This window comes from Rhododendron vialii, chromosome 2a (genome assembly GCF_030253575.1).
Source record: "Rhododendron vialii isolate Sample 1 chromosome 2a, ASM3025357v1".
Taxonomy (NCBI): Eukaryota; Viridiplantae; Streptophyta; class Magnoliopsida; order Ericales; family Ericaceae; genus Rhododendron; species Rhododendron vialii.
The window spans coordinates 33463547-33490419 of NC_080558.1; the positions used below are offsets into that span (position 1 = coordinate 33463547).

Consider the following 26873-nt stretch of genomic DNA (forward strand, 5'->3'; position numbering starts at 1 on the left):
GTATTTCAAAATCATATTAAATGATTTGGATCAACTTTATTTTTTACATTATCAATGTCAAATTCTAAAATAAACGACTCTGACCGTTATCGTGGAAAAAAAAAAAGCACACAAGTGGCCCAAACTAAATCGCACGGGAGAGCATATTAGATGAGAGCTCAGTCATCATCTTTTTAGGGTTGATGACACCCAGGGGCAGTGGGTATAAAAAAGGTTTCGTCCATTTCCTCAGTCCATGTTTTGCTGAACACAGTCACTGTACCAAAGCAATTCAAGCCCTAGACTAGCTTCCAGTGTATATCTCTCTCTCCCTCCCGCTCTATCGCTCTCATAGAAATGCCTCCGAAGGCTGCCAAATCGAAGGAAGCACCTGCCGAGAGGCCCATCCTTGGACGCTTCTCATCTCACCTCAAGATTGGGATTGTACTCTCTCTCTCTCTCTCTCTCTCTCTCTCTCACACACACACACACACACATATTGTCGAATTCGGTTACGTTGTGTTTGGTTATTCAGAAGCTGTGGGAAGTGAAATGAAAATCTTATTAAAATTGCATCAAGAATTAGTGATTCATATCCTACTTCGTGTGATTCAATTCACGTTTCATAGCTCAGTTCGTTTGATTATTTCTTTCTTGCTTTCTTTCGTTTTTGAAAACATTATTTGCGAAAAATCTAATGTTAGATTGTGAGGTTCATTGGCGAGTTTCTGTCGAATGTAGTCTGTTGCACTGCTTGCTTAGATTAAAAAGTAAGTTCTCTGATTTTTGTTATGAATAGACGCAAGCACAAGTTGATATGATTCTTGAACTGCACTCATTCTATGAAATTTTAGAATTGTATGGACTTACTTTTTCGAACACTTGTGAATTCCAATTTGTCCTTTGCCTTAAGTTATGTTTGTTTGGGCGGTCTAGTAATTTGGGGAGCCACATTAGTGGTGAGGGGATTACCACCACATATCCTAAATTGATGCTTCACATGAGGTTAGATTGCTTTCAAAGTAAAAAAAAGAAGCACGAGGTTAGATTGATGAAAGTTTTTCTATGCTTAGCAACTTTAGGAATTAAACTTTGGTTTGTAGGTCCTTTGGTGTAATGATATCAAACTGTTGGAGATACGTATCCCATCTAGTTTTTTTTTGTGTGTGTAGAAATCCCATGATGGACGATACGATGATGTATCCTAGATATATATACGTGTGTCCCAATTCAGTACATATCTTACGATGAGTTATTGAGAAAAAGTTAGACCTTATTACCCGAAATGCGTTCTAAGTCGTTTGATCTAATTGTGGCGTTGTTCAAACCCATTGAAAAAAAACACCGAACTCAATCCATTGGGGCTCGAATAGAAGAAAGAAGTCAAGAAATCAGATGAGGTCTCTTCTTCCCTTCCCTTGCCTAAGACACTCGAAATCGTCAATGCGATAGATTCACTTGAGAGACTTAGAATTTTGTGTCATAAAAACTTCTTTTTTCTCTTATGAATAGATTTCTAGTTTGTTATTAGGTATAACTATTTTGTAATTGTGTATTTATTATCTTGTTGTTCACATATGGGTATCTACAATACAATTCATAAAATGAAAAACAGGTAAAGGATACGTGTCCCGAATTGACAACATTGGCTATAATGTATTTAACCAAATGTTACAAGCATGTCCCAGCCGTATCTGTATGTCGTTTGTTTAGAGTTTGTTGTATTCGTATCCATATTTGCACTGGTACCTGTATTTGTGGTGCATAGTGTGGTGGGCTTTCGTTGTCCAATTGTTTTGCAATACCTCTAGCAACGGTTGCCCACAGATTCCGAAAATGCAATGCCATGGAATTTGTAATCCATTCACGCGTCTAGTCTGGCCAATCAAACAAGCCCCCTGGATTTGTATAGGTATTCTCTGGAATTGAAAGCCAACATTTGACTGTGAATACTTAAGGAAGAGAGGTAAATTCTTACCTGGCTGGTGTTGCTGTTGTGGGGGCACTGTTAATCACCTTCCTTGGCATAGTTTTGTCACGAGGTCTTTTTGGTATTTGGTTGTTTTTGTTTTTGGAGTTTCCTGGGTGATGCATGGATCAGTCACTAAGGGCTTGTTCGTTTGGGATACTCAAAGTTCCAGCGCATGGTCTCTAATAAATTTTCTCTATCTCATTACACTTTAAAACCTCCCTCAAAACCCAAACCAAAACAAGCCCAGCTTTTTTCAGCTTCAAGATTTGACTGCCCCAGGAGATGGTTTAGGAAGGCTTGGGAGGTGGTTCCTTTGTGTGTTATGGTGTTTGCGAAGTGAGAAGAAAAGGAGATCTTCATTTCAGCTTTGAAAACAGAACATTGTTTCGTTTACACCTAAGACCATGTAAGCTCTTCCCCCCATGAAATCAGGAAGTAACTCCGTTTTTAATTTGTTGCCTGAAAGGTGTTTTCTTGCTATGATGGCTCTAGGAGTCCTACCCTAGGTCACAAATATGTGGTGCCGTAGCTACAACGGTTGTGCGAGCATGAGCCCGTTAATTTTTGAAATTCATAAAAGTCCATATTGTTTTAGTTGATTATGTAATTGTATGTAAAGAATGAGTTTATTTGTACAATTTAGCATGTGTCTTACTAAGGCCCCGTTCCAGAAACCTTCTTAAAAAATAAGCAGCTTATTTCACATTTTCAAACTCAAAAATAAAGTAGACGAAAAATATTTTTTTAATTTTTTTTTTCATCGTATAAAAGATCTCATCGAATCTTCTAAACAAGATCCATATTGCATATTTTTAGATTTCAATAAGTCCATAATTTTTGAGCTTGAAATTGTTTTCTTAAAAAATAAGGACTTATTTTTGGTTCCGGAACGGAGCCTAATATTACGTAATCCTTAAATGATAATTGTTATATTTAAGTTTTAACCATGTGGCTCTATATAAACGTGTTGTCACTCTATAAATAAAGTTTTCCTCCCGCCCTTTGATGATGCTCCACAAGGAAGCGTAGGTGGAACTTCATCGTGGTCTCAACTTTGACACTTGCTAACTATATTATGTTTTGATAAACCTTCAAAACAGTCAAGACGCTCGAAGGAATGCAGGATGTGTTGTGATCTATGTAGCATGAAAGTTAGGTAGTGCCTAAGATGTCAAGATATTTTGTAAATCCCAGTTTGATGTGTTTGAATTTTGAAGGTTCAATTGTACCGGTCGGGCAGGGATATTCATGTTGGTGTGGATATTCTTGTTCCTTTTAGATTTCGGTATCCATCTCGGAGTACTCTTTGAAAATTAGTCAACTGGATATGAGTTTCTACAAACTAATTTCGAGGTGCCCCATACTCTGAAAATTAGTTGTTCCGTTGATGCATCATGCGTTCTTCAAACTTGAAATGTTTAGGAATTAGGATGCCTGTGTGTGCCTACTGGAATTTGAGTTAGTTGTTATGTTTCTATTTCTGGTGTACGAGTTATCCCATGACGAATGGTTTCATCGTTGAGAATGAAATTCATTTTCATTTTCACAGTCTCACTCTGAACGTGGGTAACTGAGATGACATACTCCATAACTTTTTAGCCCTTGTCTAAATTTCCAGTGCTGTCCTTGGTGTTAATATCCTTAGAATGTTTTTTTAGATTCTCCACCATCTTACATGATCTTTTTTGCCTGGTACAGCACCTAAATATCAGTTGATTACAACGTAACATTTTGTGTTTGCGATCTCTTTCCTTTCGTTCACCATAGTTCATTTGTGTTATAATCAAAATGCTGAACTATTTGTTTTTATTAATTTTCAGGTTGGATTGCCGAATGTGGGAAAATCTACTCTTTTTAATACACTCACAAAGTTGTCGATACCAGCAGAGAACTTCCCTTTTTGTACCATTGAGCCCAATGAGGCTCGAGTTTATGTTCCTGATGAGCGATTTGAATGGCTTTGTCAATTGTACAAGCCAAAGAGCGAGGTTCGTACTACACTTGAAAATCTTATTTTTCTTTCACAGATAGTCTGCTTTGCAATTACTCAGTGTGTTGTGGAGATCTGGAGTAGTGGACTTAACTAGTTTCGTAATGCTCAAGAAAGACCCTTTTCTGCCGTACTTGTCCTGCTATTTGCTGGATCTTAGGGACTAACATTTGTTGTGACTGGACTGTTTGTATATCTGTTTGTTACATGTGTTCTGTGATTCTTCGACATCTTGAAGAGTTTATGACTTTATGTCATAAGATACAGGCTTTTGGCCGTTTTTGAAGAGTTAGACAGAGTATTTGAAAGATGGTTAAGATTCGATGTTGCATGCATTCATATTTAGAGCAAATCCAATGCACTATGGCTAAAAGAGGCATGGTGGAATAAAATGTTGGCATGCTACAGTACATAAAATGTTACTAAAATTTAGCAACCTTGCTCCACTGCAAGAAATGCTTTTTCTTTAATTTTCATGCTAAAAGTCAAAATCACACCGCATTTGTGGGTCCCACATCAAGAGAAAAGAAAGAAGATATGCTCAATATTTGAGAGATGACCAAAGAAAATGCCAATATGGTCCATGATTTAGCCATTGGCAAGTTTTGTCCGTCTCTTTAGCTGTGCATTGGAGCTCTAAAAGTGAATGATGACTATTTGTTTGGCAATTGGTTTGGCCATTGCATTTGGGTTGCTCTAAGTGGTTAGCTATTGCTGTTTTTTAAAGAAGTGTGTCAAAAAGCCAACATTTAGCCATCTTGCTCCAATCTGGTAACACTATTTCTTATATCTGTTTCACAAGATGGCAAGTGCAATGTCGATATGTGGATTCCACGAGGGAGAGGTAGAAACAAATGGACATGCTAAATTACAGTAATAAGTGTATCTTTTACCGAATTTGGCACGGAGTTATAGCTATAGATGAACATAGTATGTGTTTGTACCTCACTATTAGAGGATGAAATTTGGAACTTTATACCCACATTAAGTATGGAAAGAACATTCTCCCTCCACGCTATTTTGCTAGTCGACTATTCCCAATTTGGGATGCCCTAAAATAGCTATAGATGAACATAGTATGTGTTTGTACCTCACTATTAGAGGATGAAATTTGGAACTTTATACCCACATTAAGTATGGAAAGAATATTCTCCCTCCGCGCTATTTTGCTAGTTGACTATTCCCAATTTGGGATGCCCTAAAATACTTGTCCTCTTTGAAAGGAAAAGTTGTTTAAATTTCCATAAATTAAAACCCTCATAAATGACTAAAAGTAGTTTAAGAGTATAAAAGAAGGGCTACTATTGAAAATCTAATCACACTTTCTTAGGAGACATGCATTCATTGCGTGTCCCTGTAAAAAGTTGAGTTTTCCGTGCGGGAACAACCATATGGGACAGAGGGAGTAGCCCACAAATGGAGAAGCTCAGAGCATCTCCACGTTTGACATGCTATATGGCTAGCTATTGCAAATTACAGGGCAGTGAAATGGTCTGGTTATACCAATATTATTCTGACGGTGCGATGCTAAAGTCTATTATTCTCACAAAAGGTAGATAATAATGCTATTTTTGGGGAGAGAGAGAGTCTTGCTAAACTTTTGACAGTCTCCATTTCCTATGGATATTTACAACCATGAAGATTGTAAAATTTATTTTATCTTGGTCTTCAATTTTCGCAATTGGCTGACAGGTTATTCATATTAACTATTAAGTATTTGGGATTTTGTTGTCTCCATCAATATTGCTGTAGGACACTCTCTCTCAGTTGCAAAACATGTCCCCAAGTGATTGGGACATAAGGCTCGGTTTGGTTTGGTTATATTGCTTTCAGAGTTATTACTTTTCTGACTTAGTTCGGTTATGGACAGGTATCAGCTTTCTTAGAAATCCATGACATAGCTGGACTTGTTCGAGGTGCTCATGAAGGACAAGGATTGGGGAACAGCTTTTTATCTCATATTCGTGCAGTTGACGGCATTTTCCATGTTTTACGTGAGACACTTGTCATTTTTCTGCAGTACGGGCCTTAAAATTGTGGATTTTCTTGGATTGTTGTTTTAGAAATTACATCTTGGTTTCTATTTGAGTGGTCTGCTGCAAGGCCTATTTTTGTGGAGTCAATTTCATAGTATAGTTTTCTTTCTTCTGTCCTTGTCATGATAAATTATTATCTGCCATCCTGTTTTTTCTTGTAGAAGACTATTTATATGTGTCCAAATTAGGATATTAGATTACTAGAATTCATCTTTTTCTATTCACTGCAAGACTTATTTAAAAACATGAATGAACTGGTTTTGGTAGACCCGTCATATTTATTTACCTCACTGTCCATTGGTGTATGTTTTCTGAACCTTAACAAATAGGATTGAGCTCCGTACATCCCTCGAATGATGTGGATTTTGGAGTAGTTTCTACTTGTCTCTTCTATTTTGTGTCTCACTTTCCATTTCTGGCACTGGCAGTCCTATTTTAGATGTCAATATTGCAGAATCTTGTAATCTCTCGGTAATTTCTGTTAGGGTAATGATTTTTGCACTCCACTTTTTTATAAAATGCACTGTTTTGTTGCTTAAACTTACACACAGCACAAGCACTAAAAGATAAATTGTGGAGTGCATTTATGAAAAGGTGGAGTGCAAAAATCATCTTCCTTTCGTTATTATCCTTCTTAAAATTCATATGCAAGAACATTCACAGTTCCCAAAAAGTTACTCAAATGGGAAAAAAAAACTAAAGATGAAATCTTTTTAAATCTTCTATTCAATGGACCTTCTCTGAAGCTATGTGCTTGGTCAACCATGCCACGCGAAAGGGGATGGAGTGAGAATCATACATGATTGGTTGTGTTGCTACTAAGACCTTATGGTTTCAACGGTTCAACCCTTGTTCATTTCACCCCGAGAGCTTCCAAAGAGAGTGAATCTTTGAGTATATCTTGCAGCCTTTTCTTTTGCCATGGCATTTCCTTGAAATCTCTTCATCTTAATTTTACTGAAAATTTTCTCGTCCCCGTGTGTTGGGTAAAGCAAAGGTGTTAGGTACTAATTAGAAGTTTCTTTGCTTTTCTGCTCCGCCTATCCAGTGTTCCTTTTTTATAATTCACTTGTATTTTGTATTTTAGGTGCCTTTGAAGATCCTGATATCATCCATGTTGACGACTCTGTGGATCCTGTGAGAGATTTAGAGGTTATTACTGAAGAATTGCGTCTCAAGGTATACGCCATATTTGATAAACTTGAGTTGTTTGTGGAAAGATCCAGCATTAGTTACATCTTATGCGCACTTTTCTTTTCTGTTACCTATGATCATGCAACTAAACATAAATAGTAATTTTGTTTTACGATCCACAAATATATTGTATTAGAGAATAGACCTTAGCAGGATCCTTCTAAAATGGATGTGCTCCCGAGACGGGAGCTCGCCCCTAACTAAGATGGGAGCTTATCGAGCCGTTTAGACAGTTATTCTCTTACTTTTAAGGAAGTTCTGCCATTGTGGAAATAAGATTATGTGCATCATATCAGTCAAGAGGTTTTGCAAATTAAAAATATCTAACTTCCGATAATTACTGTTTACGATCAGGAAAATTCTCAATAAGTATCACTTTTCCTGCAATGGTTAAGTATTTAAAGATATTTTATATACATATTTATATATGATCTATATACGCTCTTTAGGCACTCCCAACCTTAGGAGCTTTTAGGTGACTCCGCTCCTCCTTCGTGCTACTAAGGAATAATAGACCAATGGGCATAACCTACTATGCTTAGGGCTGCAAACGAATCACCGAACTGTTCATGTGCAGCTCGAGGCTCGGCTCAGCTCAGCTCATTTAGTGACGTAAATGCATGAGCTCAAGCTGGGAGTTTTGGCTCATTGGGTAAATGAGCCAAGCTTGAGTTAGTCAAGGCTCGGCTCATGTCGGCTCTGTAGCTCAGGCTATTCTTGGGGTAAGTTTGTAGGGTTCTTTTGCTTAGTTGTCATGTGTCTATTACAAAGAAGGGAGAGACAGGGAGCAGCTCCGAAAAGGCCACAACCCCCTTACCTCTTCCCTATCTCACCATGTTCCGCCTTTGTTGCCATCACCGCCACTAACCGCCAATCATTGCCATTATTGCCACTAACTACCAGTAACCCAAGGAGTATTGATAATTTGATAGCAAATCAATCAAAGATTCGAAAGGACCTTTCAGAGCGAACGCAGCAATGGAGGAAAATGGCATATGAGAAGTCATAGAAACTATGCGATGGTACTCGTCCTCTAGAATAGTAATCGCGCAGGAGCTGGTCTGGAAGAGCTAAGTAGGTGTCAATCATCCTCGGAAACAGTAATGATAGGCATAAGGACAACCATGAAGATCCCAACAACACTCAACAGTATGGTTATTGCCGTTACAGAAAATGCAATGTCTTAAGAGCATGACCACGACCACGGCCGCCTCGAACAGATTCACGGCTAAAACTACGACCACCTCTCCTGAGTCCTGACTCCCAACCACCACGACTGAAACCACCGGAGAAGTAACCACCAGAGACAGCAAGGTTGCTGAAGGTGATAGAGGAGAGGGTGGCGAATGGTTGCGAAGGGTTGAAGGAGGTAAACATTGGTGGTTAAGATTGTCTAAAAGTTAAGGTTTGGAGGCTTAAAATGGGGGAATTGAGAAATGAGGGGGTAATTTGGGTATTAATAAGGAATAAATGAGTTTGGCGAGGATACTGAGAAAAAGGGGGCAAATAGAATTTCGCGGGTCTCTGAGTCTTTTTGTATTGCTATTTCTTTTGGTAAGATCTAAGTAGCATGTATACGGATACGGATATGAGATACGGATACGATACGATACGGATACGCGGATACATGATTTTTCCAAAAAGTAGGATACGATACGTTGGATATACGTTGAATATCAAAATAAATAAAAATAATATTCCATTGGTGACTAAAGTTATCTGTTACACAAGTTCACCATTCACATGCCAAGCAAAGAAGAGAGTTCATTTAACATCATCAAAAGTCAAAAGATTCTCATTGTCTGTCCAAAATATTGCAATCATCATTGCATTTCGCTAAACCTCCATTGCTTCATCGCCAATTTCACCATCATCACCATCGTCCGTAGTTTTTACGGCCTCCCAACTCTGGTTCGTCAAAAGAGAGTTGTGCAATTTCAAGCTCTACAACATCCCCAAATGTATCAAAAGCATCTCCGGCAATGTCCCACATCTTCGTTTGTCCTTCCATGTATTGCCGAGTTCTTCTTGATAAGAGGCGGAGGTTGCTATGAATGAAAACCAAGTCTTCCGCACGTTTTGGAGTCATCTTATTCCTTTTAGCCCAATGCACAAATGAGTAAGTACTCCAATTTCTCTCGCTACATGATGATGAAGAAGGTTGCACAAGTAGCTTTAAGGCTACGCTTTGAAGCAAAAGTGCACTTGCACCATAAGTAACCCACCAACTCTTAGGGTCCATTGCATAGCGATCATGGATGGAATCACTATCCCCAAACTCTCCCGCCGTGCTTGAAAATTGGCAAATTCCATGTTAGCCTTTGAGCGATCTGCCGAATTAGGAAAATACTTTTTCATGCATTTCATTCTTTCTCGTGCACCTCAACATCTTTATGTGGAGGCACTCTACTAGGACCCTTGTGAAGCCATTCATCACTATAGTACCTTCGTAATACAAAGAAAAGTTGAAGTTTAATTTATGAATAATAGAGTACATAATGTTCACACTATTTATGAAGTGAACTAATGAAGTTAGAAGTCACCTTGGATTTAGTGAATGAGCTAAGCAATGAAGTGGAGTGAGTGGAGTGTTGTTCTTGTTCCATCGATCAACGAGAATTGTGTGAACAACTTCATAAAAGGTAGATGAGTCCTCATGCCGCTTTCCTTAATGCCTATATATTGCAACCTTTACCTTCTCTATTATTGTATCCCACATGTCATAGACCAAATGAAGACAATGCTTATCTGTGTCACAAATTCTTAACATATCATACATGTGAGAGGTAAAGGAAAGTATATAATCAATGGAGTCCCACCAAATGTCATCTAGCACCTTCTCTTTCACAAACTTTGCTTTTCCCGTGTCATCCTCTCTATAAGAATTCCACATCGGGCTTATAACCATGGTTTAAAAACTAGCTTTAAGAAGCTTGCATCTTTTAAGCATAACCATTATAGATGCAAAACGAGTACTTGCAACCGAGAGCAACTTCAAAGGAACGAAGTCATTGAAGATAGCCAACCTCATGGAATGGTTCATGATGTAATTCTTGATGAATGAAACATCATCCGCAACGATCGTGATCCAAGAACACTCGTCATAAGTCACTTGATTATTTTCCACATTCTTTGCTGCACAAATATTTTGCAAGGCAAGGTTGAGAGTGTGGACCACACATGATGTCCAAGAGATATTAGGATAAAATCCTTCAATTAGAAGTCCCGCACCGGCACAATTCTTAGCATTATCTGTGATTACTTGAACCACATCTTCAGGGCCAACCTCCTCTATCACTTCTTTCAACAACTCACAAATGAAATACTTATCTTTTGTGTCACCGGAACAATCCACGGCTTTGAGGAACATAGGCCCACCCTCCGTCACAGCCATGAAGTTGATCAAAGGCCTTCTTTGCGAGTCACTCCATCCATCACTCACAATGCTTACACCTTTCTCTCTCCATGTTCCCTTAATCAGTAGGAGCAATCTCTCAATATTTGTCTTTTCTTGTTGAAGTAAAGTTGTCCTCAACAAATTATATCTTGGTGGCAAATATCCAGACAAAGGATTGTTTGCGGCAAATTGATAAGAGGTCACATAATAAGGGTTTCTTGCCAAATTAAATGGCAAACCCCCGGAATAAAACATCCTAGCAATTTCCGCATGCAATTGATCACGTTTACCCTTGTCAAATGCCTTCTCAACGGGTGATATAGTTTCACTTCTACTCCCACTTGTTCTTTGTTTCTTTGTCTCATAACCTTCTAGAACAAAACCAGACGATCTAGTAGAAGTGGGTAGAGGTACTTTCTTTGGCGCATTTTCTTTCATTCTTGCTTTAGTTTTCTCATCTAATTTCTTCATAGTTGCAAGAACTTCCTTTGTAACATTTTGACAAGGTCCAATTCCATTCGACAACTTCAACAAATGGCCCGTAACTCTAGTGTATGAACTCTTTTTGACAACACTGCAAAAATTACACTGCCACAAAGTATTTCCCCCTTGATCACCCAATTTCTCTAATTTTGTAACATAACTCCAAATAGGATTATTAGTATCCACTGCTTTCGTTTGTGAGGATGAGGAAACAGAGCTACTACCAGTACCAGCAGAAGCAGAATCCATTCGGATTCAATATACTGTTATAAAAAAAAATATCAGATGACAACACAACCTCAACATCTATACAGCGTTGTGTGTGTGTGTGTGTGTGCTACACAGCAAGATGAGAGAAGAGAGAGAAGAGACAGACGAGAGAGAGAGAGAGAGAGACTTATAGCTCTGTATCCATATATCGCTATATACTATTGTAACTACACAGCGAGAGAGAAAAGAGACGAGAGAGAAAAGAGAGAAGAGAGAGAGAGAGTAGAACTTACAGGTCCAGTCCAGATCGAGAGATGAGAGACAGAGATGGATCACTTTCTTCCCCCTTTTCGTTTCTGCCTTTTCTTTTCTTTTCGTTCTGCCTTTTCTCGTCAGTGAGGGGAAATAAAGGATATATAACCCTAATTACAGTTCAAACCCATATGTTTTAAGTAATAACAAATTTACCCCCGAGCGTATCCGAAACGTATCCCGTCGTATCCGAACGTATCCAAAACGTATCGGGACACCAAAAAATAAATTTGAAAACCGGATACTTTAAAAAACGTATCGGATACGTATCCGTATCTGTTACGCGTATGGTACGTGATACAGAGGCCAAAATAGAGTATCCGTGCTTCATAGGGTAAGATAATTATTTTATAGAAGAACCACACAAAAGACATGGCTGAGGGAAGTTCCTTGAGAGCCCATATAACCAAAACAGATTAATTGTTGCCTATGTATTGCAGACAGCCAAACTAACCAACCAATAACCTTCTACGTATGTTCCACTCTGTACACGTTAACCTATTTGGACATCTTGTTCCAAGACAGCAAGCAAGCCTTAACATCAGTGACTATGTTGTTGATGATCACAGTTTCATCCAATCTCTTCTTGGATAAAATACGATTGTTCTTTTGCATTGTTATCTCTATAAAATAGATAAACAATGGTTATTAAGGGATAGTAACACCCTAATACATTTCTCTCCAAGTAACAACTTGAACTTCCCATTTCTCTGGAAGAGCTGTTGTTGCAAAAGTCTTAAAAGACAAAATAAATATATAGATATACGACTTCAAATTATATTTATGTGGCATGTGATCATTGTTAATAAATCTTCTGGTTCCATCCCCTCAGTTTTTGAATGGGATTTGTAGCTTGTGAACACCAATGACGAGATTTCTTGCTAGTTGCTGCCAGGAAAATTGGTTTATCCAACATCCTACTTTTATTTATAGATCTTCCATTCTTTCTGCTTTGGGGGCATTGCATCAATTGCCATTAAAAGAAATAAAGAAGCGGTTCTGATTTTCAGATGTTGGCATGTACTTTAATGTCCTCTTTCATTTCCATATTTTGGAGTGATAACCCATCTAAACAAGGATGGGCTGTTTTGTGTTTTGTGCGTGTGAAGGACCTTGAGTTCATGGAAAAGAAGATTGAGGACATTGAAAAGAGCATGAAGAGGAGCAATGACAAGCAGTTGAAGATAGAGCTTGAGCTGTGTCAAAGGGTATGCGGATTATTTGTTTTGGAAATACTTTTGCTTTGGTCTCACTGTTACCTTGTGCAATTCAGTCTATTTTTATTATGATAGTTATGTTTGTTGATTCCTTTTTTCAGTCTGCAGTCTTTGTTGGTCCATTTTTTGCATTGAAGTTTTTGACATTAACTGCATGTGTATGTATTAGAAACGCGCAAGAAGGGTACATAGTATACAAAAGCGAAGCAAATGATGCATGAATCTGTAAAAGGTTTACACAGTGTTGCGCATTATATTTAATGAACACCATGTGATGTGAAACGAAAACGAACAATATTGAAGAGAAGAGTAGGTGTATTTACATGGATGATGCTAAGAATCATGTGGATAACTGCATGTGAGAAGAGGATAGGTACTTTGAGGTGATGATCTTGTGAACATAGCATGAACTTGTGGCTTGATTGGTATTGATTTTCTAGCCTCAGTCAAAATTAACCGACGTCTGTATGTGCCTTGCCTGTCCATGCTACTCCTATATCTTTAAAGATGTTCTCAATTGTCAACAATGAATTATGCTTGTATGTTTTTATTTATTCTTCATGGGCCATTTGACACATAGAACCATTATGTGCTCAAAAGGACAATACACTTTCTGCACATCCCGCTCAACGTATTACAGAGGTAGTCTAACTGGCAAAACAAGATTCATGTAGCTGACCCAGGTAATTGGGGCATAGCTTTGCTGGGTTGGAAGAAGTTTAATGATGGTGATGCTTGTCTCCATAGATCAAAACATGGCTTGAAGAGGGAAAAGATGTCCGTCTGGGGGACTGGAAAGCTGCGGATATTGAGATACTGAATACTTTTCAATTGCTTTCTGCTAAGCCTGTTGTTTACTTGGTAAGTCATCTGAAAAAAACTTTCCTGCTGACATTCCTGTCATGCCACTGTGCTTGTTGTAAATGGGATTTTGTAGAACCATTTTTTTGATGATATCTACTCTTTTCAGCGTATGCTTAGTTTGCATATCCCTTGTATGTTGCTTAATTACATGAAGTGATACTGAAGGATTTTACACTAAATGGAGGCCATCTGTATGATGCAGTAGAATTAACATTACTATGTGCCATTTGTTTTTTATATAGACTTCAGTTTATCAATTGTTCTGTCAGTGGATTTAAGAGGCAATTATCCCCTTCTGTCTATAAATAAGTCATGTGGACTTTTAGGTGCATTTTGATGACGGAGCTGGTATTTTTCATAATTAGACCAATTCTATATCTTAGACTATTCTGTGTTCCCTTCAACCAGAATACCAACTATCGACTCCCCTCTAAAAAAAACTTGACCTCAAGTTTGGCAGTAAGAAGACCATTTAATGTGTAGATGACGTCCAATTTGTAATCTCCACTTCAGCCATGTTTATGTCCAAGAAAGCCACCCACTTGGCATTTCTCTTATGAAGCAAAACATGATCAATGTATTTCATACACCTGGCTTTGTCTGTCCAATTTAGGAACTCCAAAAAAATAAAATCCATTACCCTCAAAAATACTAGTACCTGCTGTGAGAGACTTCAGTGCATAACCTCTTTGAGGTCAGCAAATTGTCTACTATACTGCTTCATCTCGTCTCGTTGATGAGTTTAATTAGCAATGCGGCTTCAATAGGTAAACTCCTATCAGCTCCATCATCAAATGCAAGTCATTTCTTCTTTTCTGTCCTTCTGACAACTTTGACAACTCCGAGGACTGAAAAGTTGTCCTATTCAATTCCCAAATCAAAGCAGTTCCAAATAGGACAAGGTAATCCGAGTTGAGTGGACAAGCCGTAATGCTTCCAGAGATCAACGAACTGAAAGTGAAAGGAAGATCAATTGCACAACACTTCATCTATTTGAGTAGTCTTCTTCAACCGAAAGCCAGGAATCATGGGGCTTTTTTGACCACATAAAAGTTTTTATCAACACTGAAAGCTATATTCAAACTTTGATGCAACTTACCTACAAAATTTGGGACTTGATTCTGTTCGGCGCTTCAGATTAGGGTACCACTAGTTGCATCACCTTCAATTTGACACATCGGATCAAATGATTTAGTAATGTTTATTCCATTGCATCTTATTAGGGCTGATGATTATTTCTCAACGGATATATCGAGATGAGGCCTTGATACTCTGCTTTGTTATTTCCTTTTAGTATGGCGTGGAAATGATATCTTATGAATACCATGAACATTGTCTGCTCTGCAATGTACTCACGTATCCTATCACTGTAGTTTGAATTTTTTTCTAAGATTGAGTAAATGCAATCCTAGTGACATCTTAAAACCATAATTTGCTACATTAATATTTTTTCGTATTGCTATGTACGGAAAAGGAAAAACGTCTAGTTTTCCTATCACATGTTTCTGTTTTTCTCTTTTGATTTGAACAAATTTCTTTGTTGCTTCTTTGGACTTCAAATTCAAAAATGGGAGTTTGTTTTCGTTATGGATTGTGGAAGATTGGTGTTGATGTGGAGATTTTGACCAGAATATACATATGCCATGCAGGTTAACATGAATGAGAAAGATTATCAAAGAAAAAAGAACAAGTTTCTTCCAAAAATTCATACATGGTAAGTTTGATGCTGTGTTTGAAATTGAATAATTATGCACTTCTGAGGCATCTGTGTGTGTGGATCATAAGGAAAAATAGATAATGTGTTGATTAGAACACCTTCCATAATCTTGTAGAATAATCGAAGGAAAAAGATCAAGTTTCTGGCCGTAATTCATGCTTTGTAAGGAAAAACTCTCCATAATATTGACAGTTACAAAGTGTAGACAAGAATGATTTTCACAATCAGGTAGAGTTGTTTAAACTCATCAAAGAATGTTGTAAATGTAATACATACTCATCTTTATGAAGGAAGATCTATGGTTTTTGGATTTACAAGATTGGATTTGCTCTTTGAAATTTAGCTAGCTATAGTTTTAATTTTTTCAGTGGGAAGAAGTTATTTTCTCTCTGTCAATCGCTTGACTGGTAGAATACATGTTTGGGACACGATATTCGTCTTGAGTAGTGTGGTTGATAATGTTTACTTTCCTGCCGTTGCTTTGAACTTTGGAGTCTATGATTTTGGACATGGGCAAGTAACTAATAAATCAGTAATGTCATATTGCCTTGCCGCTTCCATTTGAGTTTCACTGGAACTGTATAACTGAAAAGTGACCCTCTTACTTTCGGTTATTCGATCATGAGTAAGAACTATGGCTTGTTGCTTTCTTCAACATTTCAATTCTATATTTTGCTGTTCAGTTTCTATTTAGGCCGTTTTGGCTTACTTCTCGTAATGATTAGCGTTTAATAGAATTGAACCTAAATGTTGAAGGTTCTTTTGTAGCTTCTACTGAATAGATTATTGTTATTTACTACTCTCTCCTGTGTTTGAGTTGTATAAAGCCGCCAATGCTGTCCAATACTGCTGCAACTGCTTTTGCAGTTAATATAGCTCCCTTGACAGTGCCTTTGTAGGACTTGCACTTGAACCAAGTGTATCCTTTGCGGAAGCTATATTTCGAGGACTACAAACTCCTCTACTTAAATTTTTATTCGGTTGTCATGTCCACATGCTCTAGACCCTCACTCAACAATTCCATTTGGCTAAACTGCAAGTCTTGCGTACTTGACTCTAGAAAATTCTCTATCGTACTAAACTGCATAACAAAATGGACATTTTATGCCATTTGTGGTCTTGAGTGCGTTTTACCTATTTTATTGCATCTGACTGTGATGGGCTTCTATGAAGTTCATGTTTTCGGCATTTTACGACCATATTATGCTCTCTCTTCCGTAAGGCTACGTGTGAAGGGTTTTTTGCTTTATTTTTTTAGGGTGCAGGAGCATGGAGGTGAGCCAATTATCCCTTTCAGCTGTGCGTTAGAGAGAAATCTTGCTGATATGCCTGCAGATGAAGCCGCAAAGTATTGCGAGGAGAACAAACTACAAAGGTAAGTTCCAGCTTTGGGAACCTTGCAACTCTAGCAACCTCAGCTGTTTAGGGTGTTGCTTCTTTTTGTTTTCTGGTGCGTGTGGTCTTCGCTAATTTCCATTAGCCACAGAGATACATTTGGTAGGTGTATGCTGTTTCAGGGTGCTGGAATTTTATGTAAGTCTGTTTGGGAGGTGTGGTGTATACTGTTCCACCAGAGCTGTGGGAAAATTTGCCCTCGGAATATTTCCTGTAATATATAAAAAGTTACAGATCATGGGAATCTTCAAACCTAACTTTTCTATGAACTTTCTTGCAATCCATACATGATACACCCCAAAATGGGCTGACACGTGACTCGACTCGGGCATGGCAGCACGGGCATTTTCAGAAAAATGTAGTACAAGACCCATGACAGACACGCAAACTTTATCGTATTATTATATGTTAGACATGAACCACAATAATAAACGCAGAAAATTTATAGATTTAGCCAAATCCCCTTCGAATTCAGCATACATAGCATCACTACATAGATAACAGACAATCAATAAACCATTCAAAACCATGTAATGAGCAAGATATTGCATATTAACCAATCAACTTAACTTAATTAAACAACGGTGCAACCTTGAAATAATCACAGAGGAGGGAAGGGGGATAACCATTCATTACATCTTAAAATAATAAAATCTACTCGAACCCTATGGGACACCAAGTATTAGGGGACAGGGATAAACGCAGCAATCGTAGAAACGGCAACAACAGCAGAAACAGAATCACAGAGAGGGATGAAAGGGAAGAAAAGGCAGAGAAGGATTCAGCAGTTGCAAACTCTGCAACACAGGATACAGCAGTTTCAATATTTTTGTAAATAGCAAAATTTGTTTCTTTAAAAAGGTTTCTGAACTTCAACAGTTAGAATAAAGGAATTCAGAAGATTCAAGTCTGAATTATGTGAGGGTGTATTAGGTACTTTCAGAAAGTTCTCTAGAACATTTTTTGGACAATTTCTGAGCATGAATATTCTGCATTTCTGATTTTCCAAAAGTGCATATGGTACCCGCTCGCGTAATTCCTAGCACTGATGATTGCAATTACTGTCATGGTTCACACTCAAAATTGTTACAAGTTGTCTTTCTTCTGCTTTGCAAATTGCAACAATTGTGTCACAATTTAGAAGAATATTCCCGATTGTGGTACCTGTATGCATTTCTCATCTAGGCAAAGCGGGAATGCTGAGGTATAGATTAGAATGTAATAATAGAATGGGAATCTACATAAAATCCAAGATGCTTTTGGTTTAATGTTGCCACTCGACATTATTGGATTTATATGTATTAGAATACAACAGAGAAATGACATTCTAAATATATTTTATTCTTCTTTTGCCATCCTTACAGACACCAAGTTGTATGAAAACTATAGGCATATGGATATACATATCTAGAAAGAGAATCTAAGGCTTATTGGGGCTGTAGTTCTTTTCTCATTAACCATCTTCTTGCCAATATGATCAGTACTTTCTGTATTTGCCGATGATGTTATACATATCTAAGTCTATTTTGTTGATAATTAATTGTTTGCATTTCTAAAAGATAGTTAGAATGGTAAGTTATCTGAAATAAGAGTATTTGGAAAGTAGATTTCTAATTTAAAAAGTCTGAGCTAACCTATATATGGATTTTGCTACAGTGCCCTTCCAAAGATCATAAAGACTGGATTCGCAGCTATAAACCTCATATACTTTTTTACAGCTGGCCCTGATGAGGTATGAAATTAACCTGAACAGTTCTTGTTCAGTTTCTATTTGTTTGATTTTGCCTATGTTGCTTTCTGCTAACCTGAAATGCTGCTAAATGCCTTGCATGATCAGCCTGGTGTAATTGCCATTATCTGAGTTGTTTTGATCCAATTCCTTCCCCAAGTACATTTCAACAATCTTGGTAGGCATGCAAGTCCAGAATCGGTAACGTTGTAATTTGTATGTATGTAGGCATGTTTGTGAGCCTTAGAAGGATGGTTTAGTGAGTAAACAAGTGACCTAAGTTGCACCAATACAAGAAAAGGATGTCATGGCTCATTGGGAACACTTGGAAAGTTACATTTCTGTATGCTTATTATATAGTACTCAGTAGATGTTTAAATCACAATGATAAATAGGAAATGAGGCCCTAATTGTTATAAAAATTAAAAATCCCTATCCACTGTACCTTTATTCATGTCTGGTACTAGATTATCTACGAAAGTGGTCCAACAAAAAGTATTTTATGTTCGAACGTGTCATTTTAAACTAGCAACCATCGTCTTGCACACAAAAGAATAGTTCCTTGAGCTATAAATAGAGCCTACGGTTTCATTGGACACCCCAATGTATCCCGAGAGTGTACTAGCATGTCCCAAGCATGTTTTAGAGTGTACCCAGAGCGTCCAATTGAAAAATATTAAAATAAAGTAGGACGCTTCTGATTTGTGTCAGGTAGGTGTTCGAGGAGCATTCATGTCCGCCACCAGTATGTGACCTCCAGCGATGTGTCCTTGCTTCATAGCGCATGACTCTCCACTAACCCTTGAATAGCCCTTCTTCCTCGCAAGATGAGAGTGGAGTGTGGGAGAAGGACTTGCAATGATAGTGAATATACAAATCAGTTCAGCTCAAGCACAGACCCTAACTCAAAAGAAATGGTGCCTGATCCCAAAACTTTTTGGGTTGGGCTAGGGTTGATTTGATTCATTCTGTATCATTTGGATCTGTGCTTCCTACAGAAAAGCCTATTTTAGCCCCTGAATCATACTATTTTTTTCTGCCAACAAAAACCGGTTTGGGCTCAATTTTAGTTTTTTGGAAGAGCTTTCATTAACTGTACACTAAACTGGCCCTACATCACTGTATGTCACTTACCCGTCGATACCAAGTTGATTATTGGTATCTCGACCGAGGCCAAACTAAATCACCTTATGTGTCTTCACTAACAGACCTGCTAGTTTATAAAGGGAAAGAATGCGTGCTGAAAAGTGGCTAGTGTTCTCTCTTGGACGTCCATACTGAGTTACTCTTCAAGTTGGAATGAGTCTTTGTGGCTATCAGGTCTCGAAAGTATGTTAAAGTACTTCCCTAGGCATGACATGAATATGTATAGCCTTCTCCGTTTTTCGAATATCTGGTCTGCTGTTGAGTATTTTCTTTTTTGCAAAGCTCCATAGAAGACTGTCCACCAAAGCACCATTTTGTGGTTTTGGATCTTACGCTTGCAGTATTGAACTTTTATTTTTCCAGTGTCCAATACAACTGACCAATGATACGGAATATGATAGTTTGATCTCTGAATGTGACTGTTGACCTTTTTACTAGGTCAAATGTTGGCAAATTCGACGGCAGATAAAGGCTCCTCAGGCTGCAGGGACAATTCATACTGATTTTGAAAAAGGCTTCATCTGTGCTGAGGTAATTCCTTGAACGATATTTTTCCTCTTTTAGAATGCAAACCTTTTGACTTATTATTTTTCTTTCTTTCGTGATATTTTTGTGGTTTAATTGATGTGTTTTGATTGTGTTTTTTGTTCTTTATTTTCTGATTGATGTGTTTTGATTGTGTTTTTTGTTCTTTATTTTCTGTCGTTGCTTTATCAGTACTGAAATCAAGAGATATTTTATGCCTTTTGTTGATTTTTCATTTTCCTAGCGTGTTTTCCATTAGAGACTGCTTGAAAAACTAATCCTGGAAATCAATCTGATTGTGTAATAAGGAGTGTTTGTTCTGATATTTTATTTAATTAACTGTTATTTTGGTTGTTGTACTCTTCCATTTGCCCCTTTTAACTTGCTACCAACCCTCGTATGAAATGGCCTCTTGATTGTCCCTCATTACTTCCGGTCTTCACTGAGACTCATAAGGTCCTCTGGTGAATGTTGATTTTCTATTTGCAAATGTTTACTTGGTAATATCTAGCTCATTAACGTCTTTTTAAAGTGCATAACTGAAGATGAGTTGCTTATTTTCTTATTAAAGATACCAATAATGTTGTTGCTTTGGTTTTTCATCTATTCTATTTGATACTTCTGTGGAACTGCTCGAAAGTGCTTACTTGGTCTTAACAATGATAATCAGGTGATGAAGTTCGATGATCTAAAGGAACTTGGCACTGAAGGGGCTGTTAAGGTGTGCTTTTATTCTCTGCTTGCTTAAGTAATAGCTGCATTTCTAGGTTTGTTGGATGGAAAGTTTGTGGATTTAGCTCTTGAATTGTGATGTGGCACCCCATTAGTAGCCCAAAACCTTCCAATTTTCCCCAACTGAATTGAGGTTTGAGAATGCTCATATCGGCAGGTTCACCTGTAATCTACTTAGAAGAGAAATAATCTGCAGTTCTGCAAAAATCATACGGTATTGACTAATATCAACCCTTTGGCAAAAAGTAACTGAAATTGTTCTTCAGAAAATGACTCCAGTTCAAAAATTCAAAAAATAAATCAACTGAATTCAAGGGATTTGACCTAATCAATGTCATAACCTGGGGCAATTAGGGTGAGTTCACCTTAATATTTTGGTATTTTCGTCGTGTTTTCTGAATTTTTGTTGAATTCACGTTTTATTTTTTGGATTAATCATCCATCTCGAGGAGAGAAGTCTGAAAAGTAAAAAAATTATGAGCAAATGCTAAAAAATGTTCACTTAAAAAGGAAAATACCAAACAGCTGGTACCTTTTGTCTACAGTGTCATCTTAGATGAACTTTTTTCGACTTCTGCCCACATTTTCATACTTTTCCGATTCTTCAGAGACAAACAACTAATGCTATAAATCACGACAAAAATTTAAATTTCGAAAAGTAAGTTGTTGACAAAAAATACTGAAGATAAATAGTATAGTGTGAACTCATCCTTATATTGGTTGTGGCATCTTTGGTTCTGATCGAAGTAGCATCAACATGGACACATGATATGACACTGACTCGTCGGCCGGAAAATTATAAAATTAGAGGATAAACACTTTTGGGGACATGTTTAAAAATAATCTGTGTGTTCTACGATATGAATAGAACCAAAAAAATAAGAGGCTCTAATTATGATTGTAGGAATAATGTCCTTTACTTTTATTTATGAAAAATCATTCAGAAAAGTGTTCTGACAAAGGCATTACATCGTCTATGTGTCTTTATGGTCAATACAAGGTCATTTGTTACTCAAAAAGAAAAGACTTTCTTAAGCTTTAATTTTTTATTTTTTTTTAACTGCTCTTGTGCTTTATCTAGAATCTACAATTTCGTTTAATAATGTCGATGTGTCTTGCGAGTGTCCTAGAGTGTCCTGGGCCGGTGTCCAAACAAAAAATATTGAGAAAAATAGGAGACGTTTGATTTGAGTGTCGGACACTTGTTCAAAGAGTGTCAGTTTCCAACACCAGTATGTGAGCTCCAATGAAGTGTCCGTGCTACTGAGGTTCTGATGCTTGTTTGCTTCATTTGTCTTTCTCTCTTCCACCTCTAGTATTACTGGTATGGAAAAATAGCATATCAATTGATTGCTAAATTTTCTGGACCAATGAAAAATTCATATTTTGACCAGTTTATTGAAGTGGTAGAACCAAAGATGAAATGATTTCTGTTTCTTGCCCTGAGATGCACATGAGCTAGTTTCATATGGAACTTTGTCATCTCCTTGGATGTGTAATGTGATATGACCTCTTAGACAAAGGAAGTTCAAAGGAAAAACTTTTCTGGGATTCGTAATGGTTTTAACTTTTAGCAGACTGATTGATGGCAAGTGCTATCAGTCCTAGTGATGTTGTGGGTTATGAGAATCGAGCATCTGCCTTCATGGAGAAGAAGGGGTAAGGCTGTGTACCTCTATATTTCACACACGAAGTGTTTGGGTGGGCGTCTAGGAGTATCGGATATGGGTGCTACAAGTACATTGATATAGCAAAATCCAAAATGGTGGGTTACTGGGGTTTATGTATGGCTGGTATATGTCTGTTAAAGAATATATGTTTTCTACTTGTATAAATGCACTTAGGCATATATATATATATATATATATATATATATAGTTAGTCTCAAATGAGGGAGTCCTTATTTTAGTTAAAATGCGGACCTCCTCATTTCTCCCATTTTCCGATCGAATTTTGATGATCCGAGTCGCTCAATGGGTTCAGAACGTGATTTTAAGAGTACCCGCGAGAAATCGGCAAAAAAAATGACCGGGAAGGGCTTCATCCGAGCAGTTTTTGTTTGAACCGTTCAATAAAAAACAAACAAAAACTGCTCGGATGAAGCCCTTCCCGGTCATTTTTTTTGCTGATTTCTCGCGGGTGCCCGTAAAATCACGTTCTGAACACATTGAGCAGCTCGGATCATCGAAATTCAATCGGGAAAGGGAGGTCCGCATTTTATTAAAATAAGGTGGTCCTTACGGGAGACGGACTGTATATATATATATATATATATACACACACACGGGGTGGTTCCGGAGACTCTTAAAAAAACCCTCCAAATCTTAATCTCATAGTTCCCGATCAAATTTTGATGATCCGAGCCGCTTAATGTGTTTAGAATGTGATTTTAAGGGTACTCGCCAGAAACTGACAAAAAAACTAACCGGGAAGGGCCTGATTTGAGCAGTTTTTTATTGAACCGTTCAATAAAGTTCAATAAAAAACTGTTTGGATGAAGCCCTCCCCGGTCATTTTTTTGTTGATTTATCGCGGGCACCCTTAAAATCACGTTCTGATTACATGGAGCGGCTCGGATCATCAAAATTCGATCGAAAACTTGAGGGGGGGGGGGGGGTTTAAGGGTCTCCGGAATCGCCCTGATATATATATATATATATATATATATATATATATATATATATATATATATATATATATATATATTTAAGTAAGGGCGCCCTTACCGTATTAAGTTAAGGACGTCCCTTTCCCGACCAATTTGCAATGTCAGAGTCGCTTATTATGTTCAGAACATGATTTTAAAGGTACCCGCGAAAAATTAGCACAAAAAAAAAGACCGGAAATAGCTTGATCCGAGCAGTTTTTGTTTGTATTTTATCGAACGGTTCAAATAAAAACTGCTCAAATCAAGCTCTTCCCAGTCATTTTTTTTGTTGATTTCTCGTGGGTACCCTAAAAATCACGTTCTGAACACATTGAGCAACTCGGATCATCAAAATTTGATCGGGAAAGGGGAGAAAAGGGAACGTCTGCATTTTATTTAAAATGAGGACTCCCTTACCTGAAGGGGACTCATATACACAAAACTTTAAGTAAGGACGCCCTTATCGTATTAAGTTAAGGACAACTAAGCGGTTTAATCAGTATTTTTTATGTGATGTGTGTGTGTGTGTGTTTTTTTTTTTTTTTTGTGTCCCTTGAACCATTGTTTAATGGCAAAAGAAAGGTACAAACTGATGTTTGCTCTCAATGTAATAATGAACCAACAGACCAGAGCTTTGATTTTATCAGCATGCTAATTTCACTGTTGTATACAAGATGTATAATTTTTGGCTGGGGTACGGCTTGGAATATTGTGGCAATCTGTGTAGTTTGGCATATACTATAGGAAAAGCATATGGTGCACTTTCTTGTGCGTTGTCTGCATGTAGAAGTAACATGTGAAGTACACATGCTTCATAGGCCCCAACTCACGTTACTACTATATTAACTTGTGTATATGTAGAATGAAAATTGGCTCTTTTCTTTAATTTTTCAGTCTATTCCTTCTGCATTTGGTCCAGAATTCCTCGAATTTTTTACATGTGACGCATGTCTCTTTCTTCCTTGCAATAGGCTGCTGGGAAGTATAGGCAGGAAGGGAAGACGTATGTGGTCCAAGATGCAGACATCATATTTTTCAAGTTCAATGTGTCTGGTGGTGGGAAGAAGTGAGATATACACACTAATTAAAACTTTTAAGATGGAATTGTGTTGAGAAGTTTTGAGTATACAAGTTCATCATTGTTTTCCGTTGACTTGCTCTACGAAGAAAATTTTTACTGTATCGTGTTTTGCTGTTGTAGTTATTTTCTGTTCATACTTAAAGATCCCCTACTATAGTTGGCCACTTGGAATACCATGAATCTATTTCTCAAAACTCGATTAAGAAGAAGTTGAGAGAGCAGGTTCAGTTTATCGATAATGATAATGTGGTTATGCTTGTCTATCGGAGTCACTGAAATACCAAATTGAGATCATTGTTGGGTCCAGCTTCAATCGCTTGTTGTCCAATTGAATTGTTCTTGAAAATTTGGGCATATTTGTATCATTTTTGTTGTCTAGTTCTTGGGATCCTGAGGATTTTTTACATAATGCATTATACGGAATCAGATCATAAGAATATTTTCAAGTTGTTCGAAGTGGAAGAAAGTAGTTTTTCATAGTTGTCTTGCACAATGGTTTTTGAAAATAGCAACAAAACTTGCTCAATTGTTTTATGGTTAACCTCTTTTTGTGTAGATGGATAATAGCAGTTTTCTGTTTTTCAGAATCAAGGATAATGGTTATTTACTACTCTCATTATCTTAGTGCCCATTAAAGAGAGGTAAGTAATTAAGGTCATTTCCTTCATTTCTTTTTCCTTTAAAGGAAAATTCTAAAATCAGTCCATTATAGTGAGTATGTGAATGTGTATTAAAGGGTATAAAAAGTACATAGAAATACGTGTTTTTTTGTCTTCTAGTGTGCTTATCGTCAGCCCAGTGGGCTGACATGACAATAGCAAGACCATCCTTTAAAACTTGAACCAAAAAAAGTAGTAGAAGCCTCTAAATTAAGCTGTTTATCTGTTCTTAGACGTTGGAGCAACTGAGTTTAAGTCTTTATTTTGTTTTTTTCCCCCGAACAGAAGTGAGTAGAAATTTAATTTGGCAAAAATACACTTTGCTTGGATGGACTTTTTGAGAGTAACTCTCAACTCTCGGCACAGTTTTCAATAAATCTTTCTCTCTATCTCTCTCCACTCATTACCACTCCAACTCTCAAAAATAACTTTCTAAAATCTAAACCAAACAAAGTGAGTATTTCACCTTTTGTCCATTTCCATTGATAAAAGTGGAGAAAGCTGTTCAGGCGTTCGCTTTTCATTTTCTTTCCGTGCATTCGGACGTGAGAAATTGAATAATAAGGAGAAAAAAGGGGTTGTATGGTAAAAGTTTTGAGAGGTTTTTGGGATAGTAATAAACAGTGAAAAATCAAACCAAATCACCGATTTGGTCCAATTTTGATTTCCGGTTGGGCTTGTCCATATCCATTTGTCTGTAATGATTATATAGATCTTAAAAAGTAAATTCTACCCCACGTGAAATTGTAGAAAAGAAAAGATATCGCTTGGCTTCCCATACGCAATCCTTACCATTATGCCCTCACCTACTTAAACACAACTTTGGAAATCATGAATAAACACAGGCAGGCACAGGCACAGCCCTAGTCAAAGGGCAGGTGTGGGCTCCAGTCCTAGTAGTGACCACTCTTCCCCATGCCTTTTCACAGCGTCACTTCCCACTAAAGGACCCCTACAACCTCAACTAGATTTAATAAAATCCTTGACGTCCACCATGAGATTCTCTACTTTTTGGCGGGTGAAGCTCTGATTACTGCCAAATACTACCAGTACTAAACTACACTCTTTTTTCAGAAAGTCTAAGGGTCCAGATCGGGGGATCTGACCGAATTCCCGACGCCTCGTCGGGTCCACGCCGGTCACCAGACGGATGATCGGAGCCGATCAAAAATTCTAAAAAAAAAAACTGAGTGGGTCTCCGCGGGAATCGACGGCATCCAATATGTGTAGGTAGTCAATCCAAACACTTCATTTTTTTGTATACTGGTCGAAGTGGGCCCAACGAGGCATTAGGAATTCGGTCGGGATCTCCCGGTCGGGGACTGTAGCACTGCTCTCTTTTTTCCCGCTTCTGATCCCTGTGGAGTATTTGCAGACAAGAATTTATTAAAAAACAAGACCCTCAAAATGGAGTTTTAATGAACAATGGTGGTTCTGCTCAAAAAAAAGAAAAAGAAGAACAATGGTGGTGTTTATTTGTATTTTTATGCAAAAACAAACACGTTTAAACAAATTAGGGTTTCAGACTATTGGGCTCCCACGTGTCCTCTTCAGAGAGAGAAATAAATTAAGGAGTTTTCTTAGTATG

At 37.6% G+C, this 26873-nt stretch overlaps 1 protein-coding gene across 1 annotated transcript; it reads left to right on the top strand.

Annotated features, from left to right (window-relative positions):
* The first annotated feature begins 141 nt into the window (after positions 1-141).
* On the top strand, positions 142-24887 carry LOC131316964 (obg-like ATPase 1). Its single transcript, XM_058346546.1, has 12 exons — positions 142-423; positions 3772-3939; positions 5812-5935; positions 7065-7156; positions 12683-12781; positions 13538-13651; positions 15304-15368; positions 16630-16746; positions 18423-18498; positions 20080-20172; positions 20837-20887; positions 24517-24887. Exons 1-12 carry the CDS (start codon positions 337-339, stop codon positions 24613-24615), a joined length of 1185 nt encoding a protein of 394 aa, XP_058202529.1. The 5' UTR covers positions 142-336; the 3' UTR covers positions 24616-24887.
* The last annotated feature ends 1986 nt before the right edge of the window (positions 24888-26873 follow it).

Bases quoted from the DNA above. Each gene is read 5' to 3' on its own strand.
- LOC131316964 (XM_058346546.1), top strand. From the start codon at position 337: ATGCCTCCGAAGGCTGCCAAATCGAAGGAAGCACCTGCCGAGAGGCCC. The intron at 3,940-5,811 runs GTTCGTACTACA...GGTTATGGACAG, and splicing joins TGTACAAGCCAAAGAGCGAG to GTATCAGCTTTCTTAGAAAT. The intron at 5,936-7,064 runs GTGAGACACTTG...TTTGTATTTTAG, and splicing joins CGGCATTTTCCATGTTTTAC to GTGCCTTTGAAGATCCTGAT.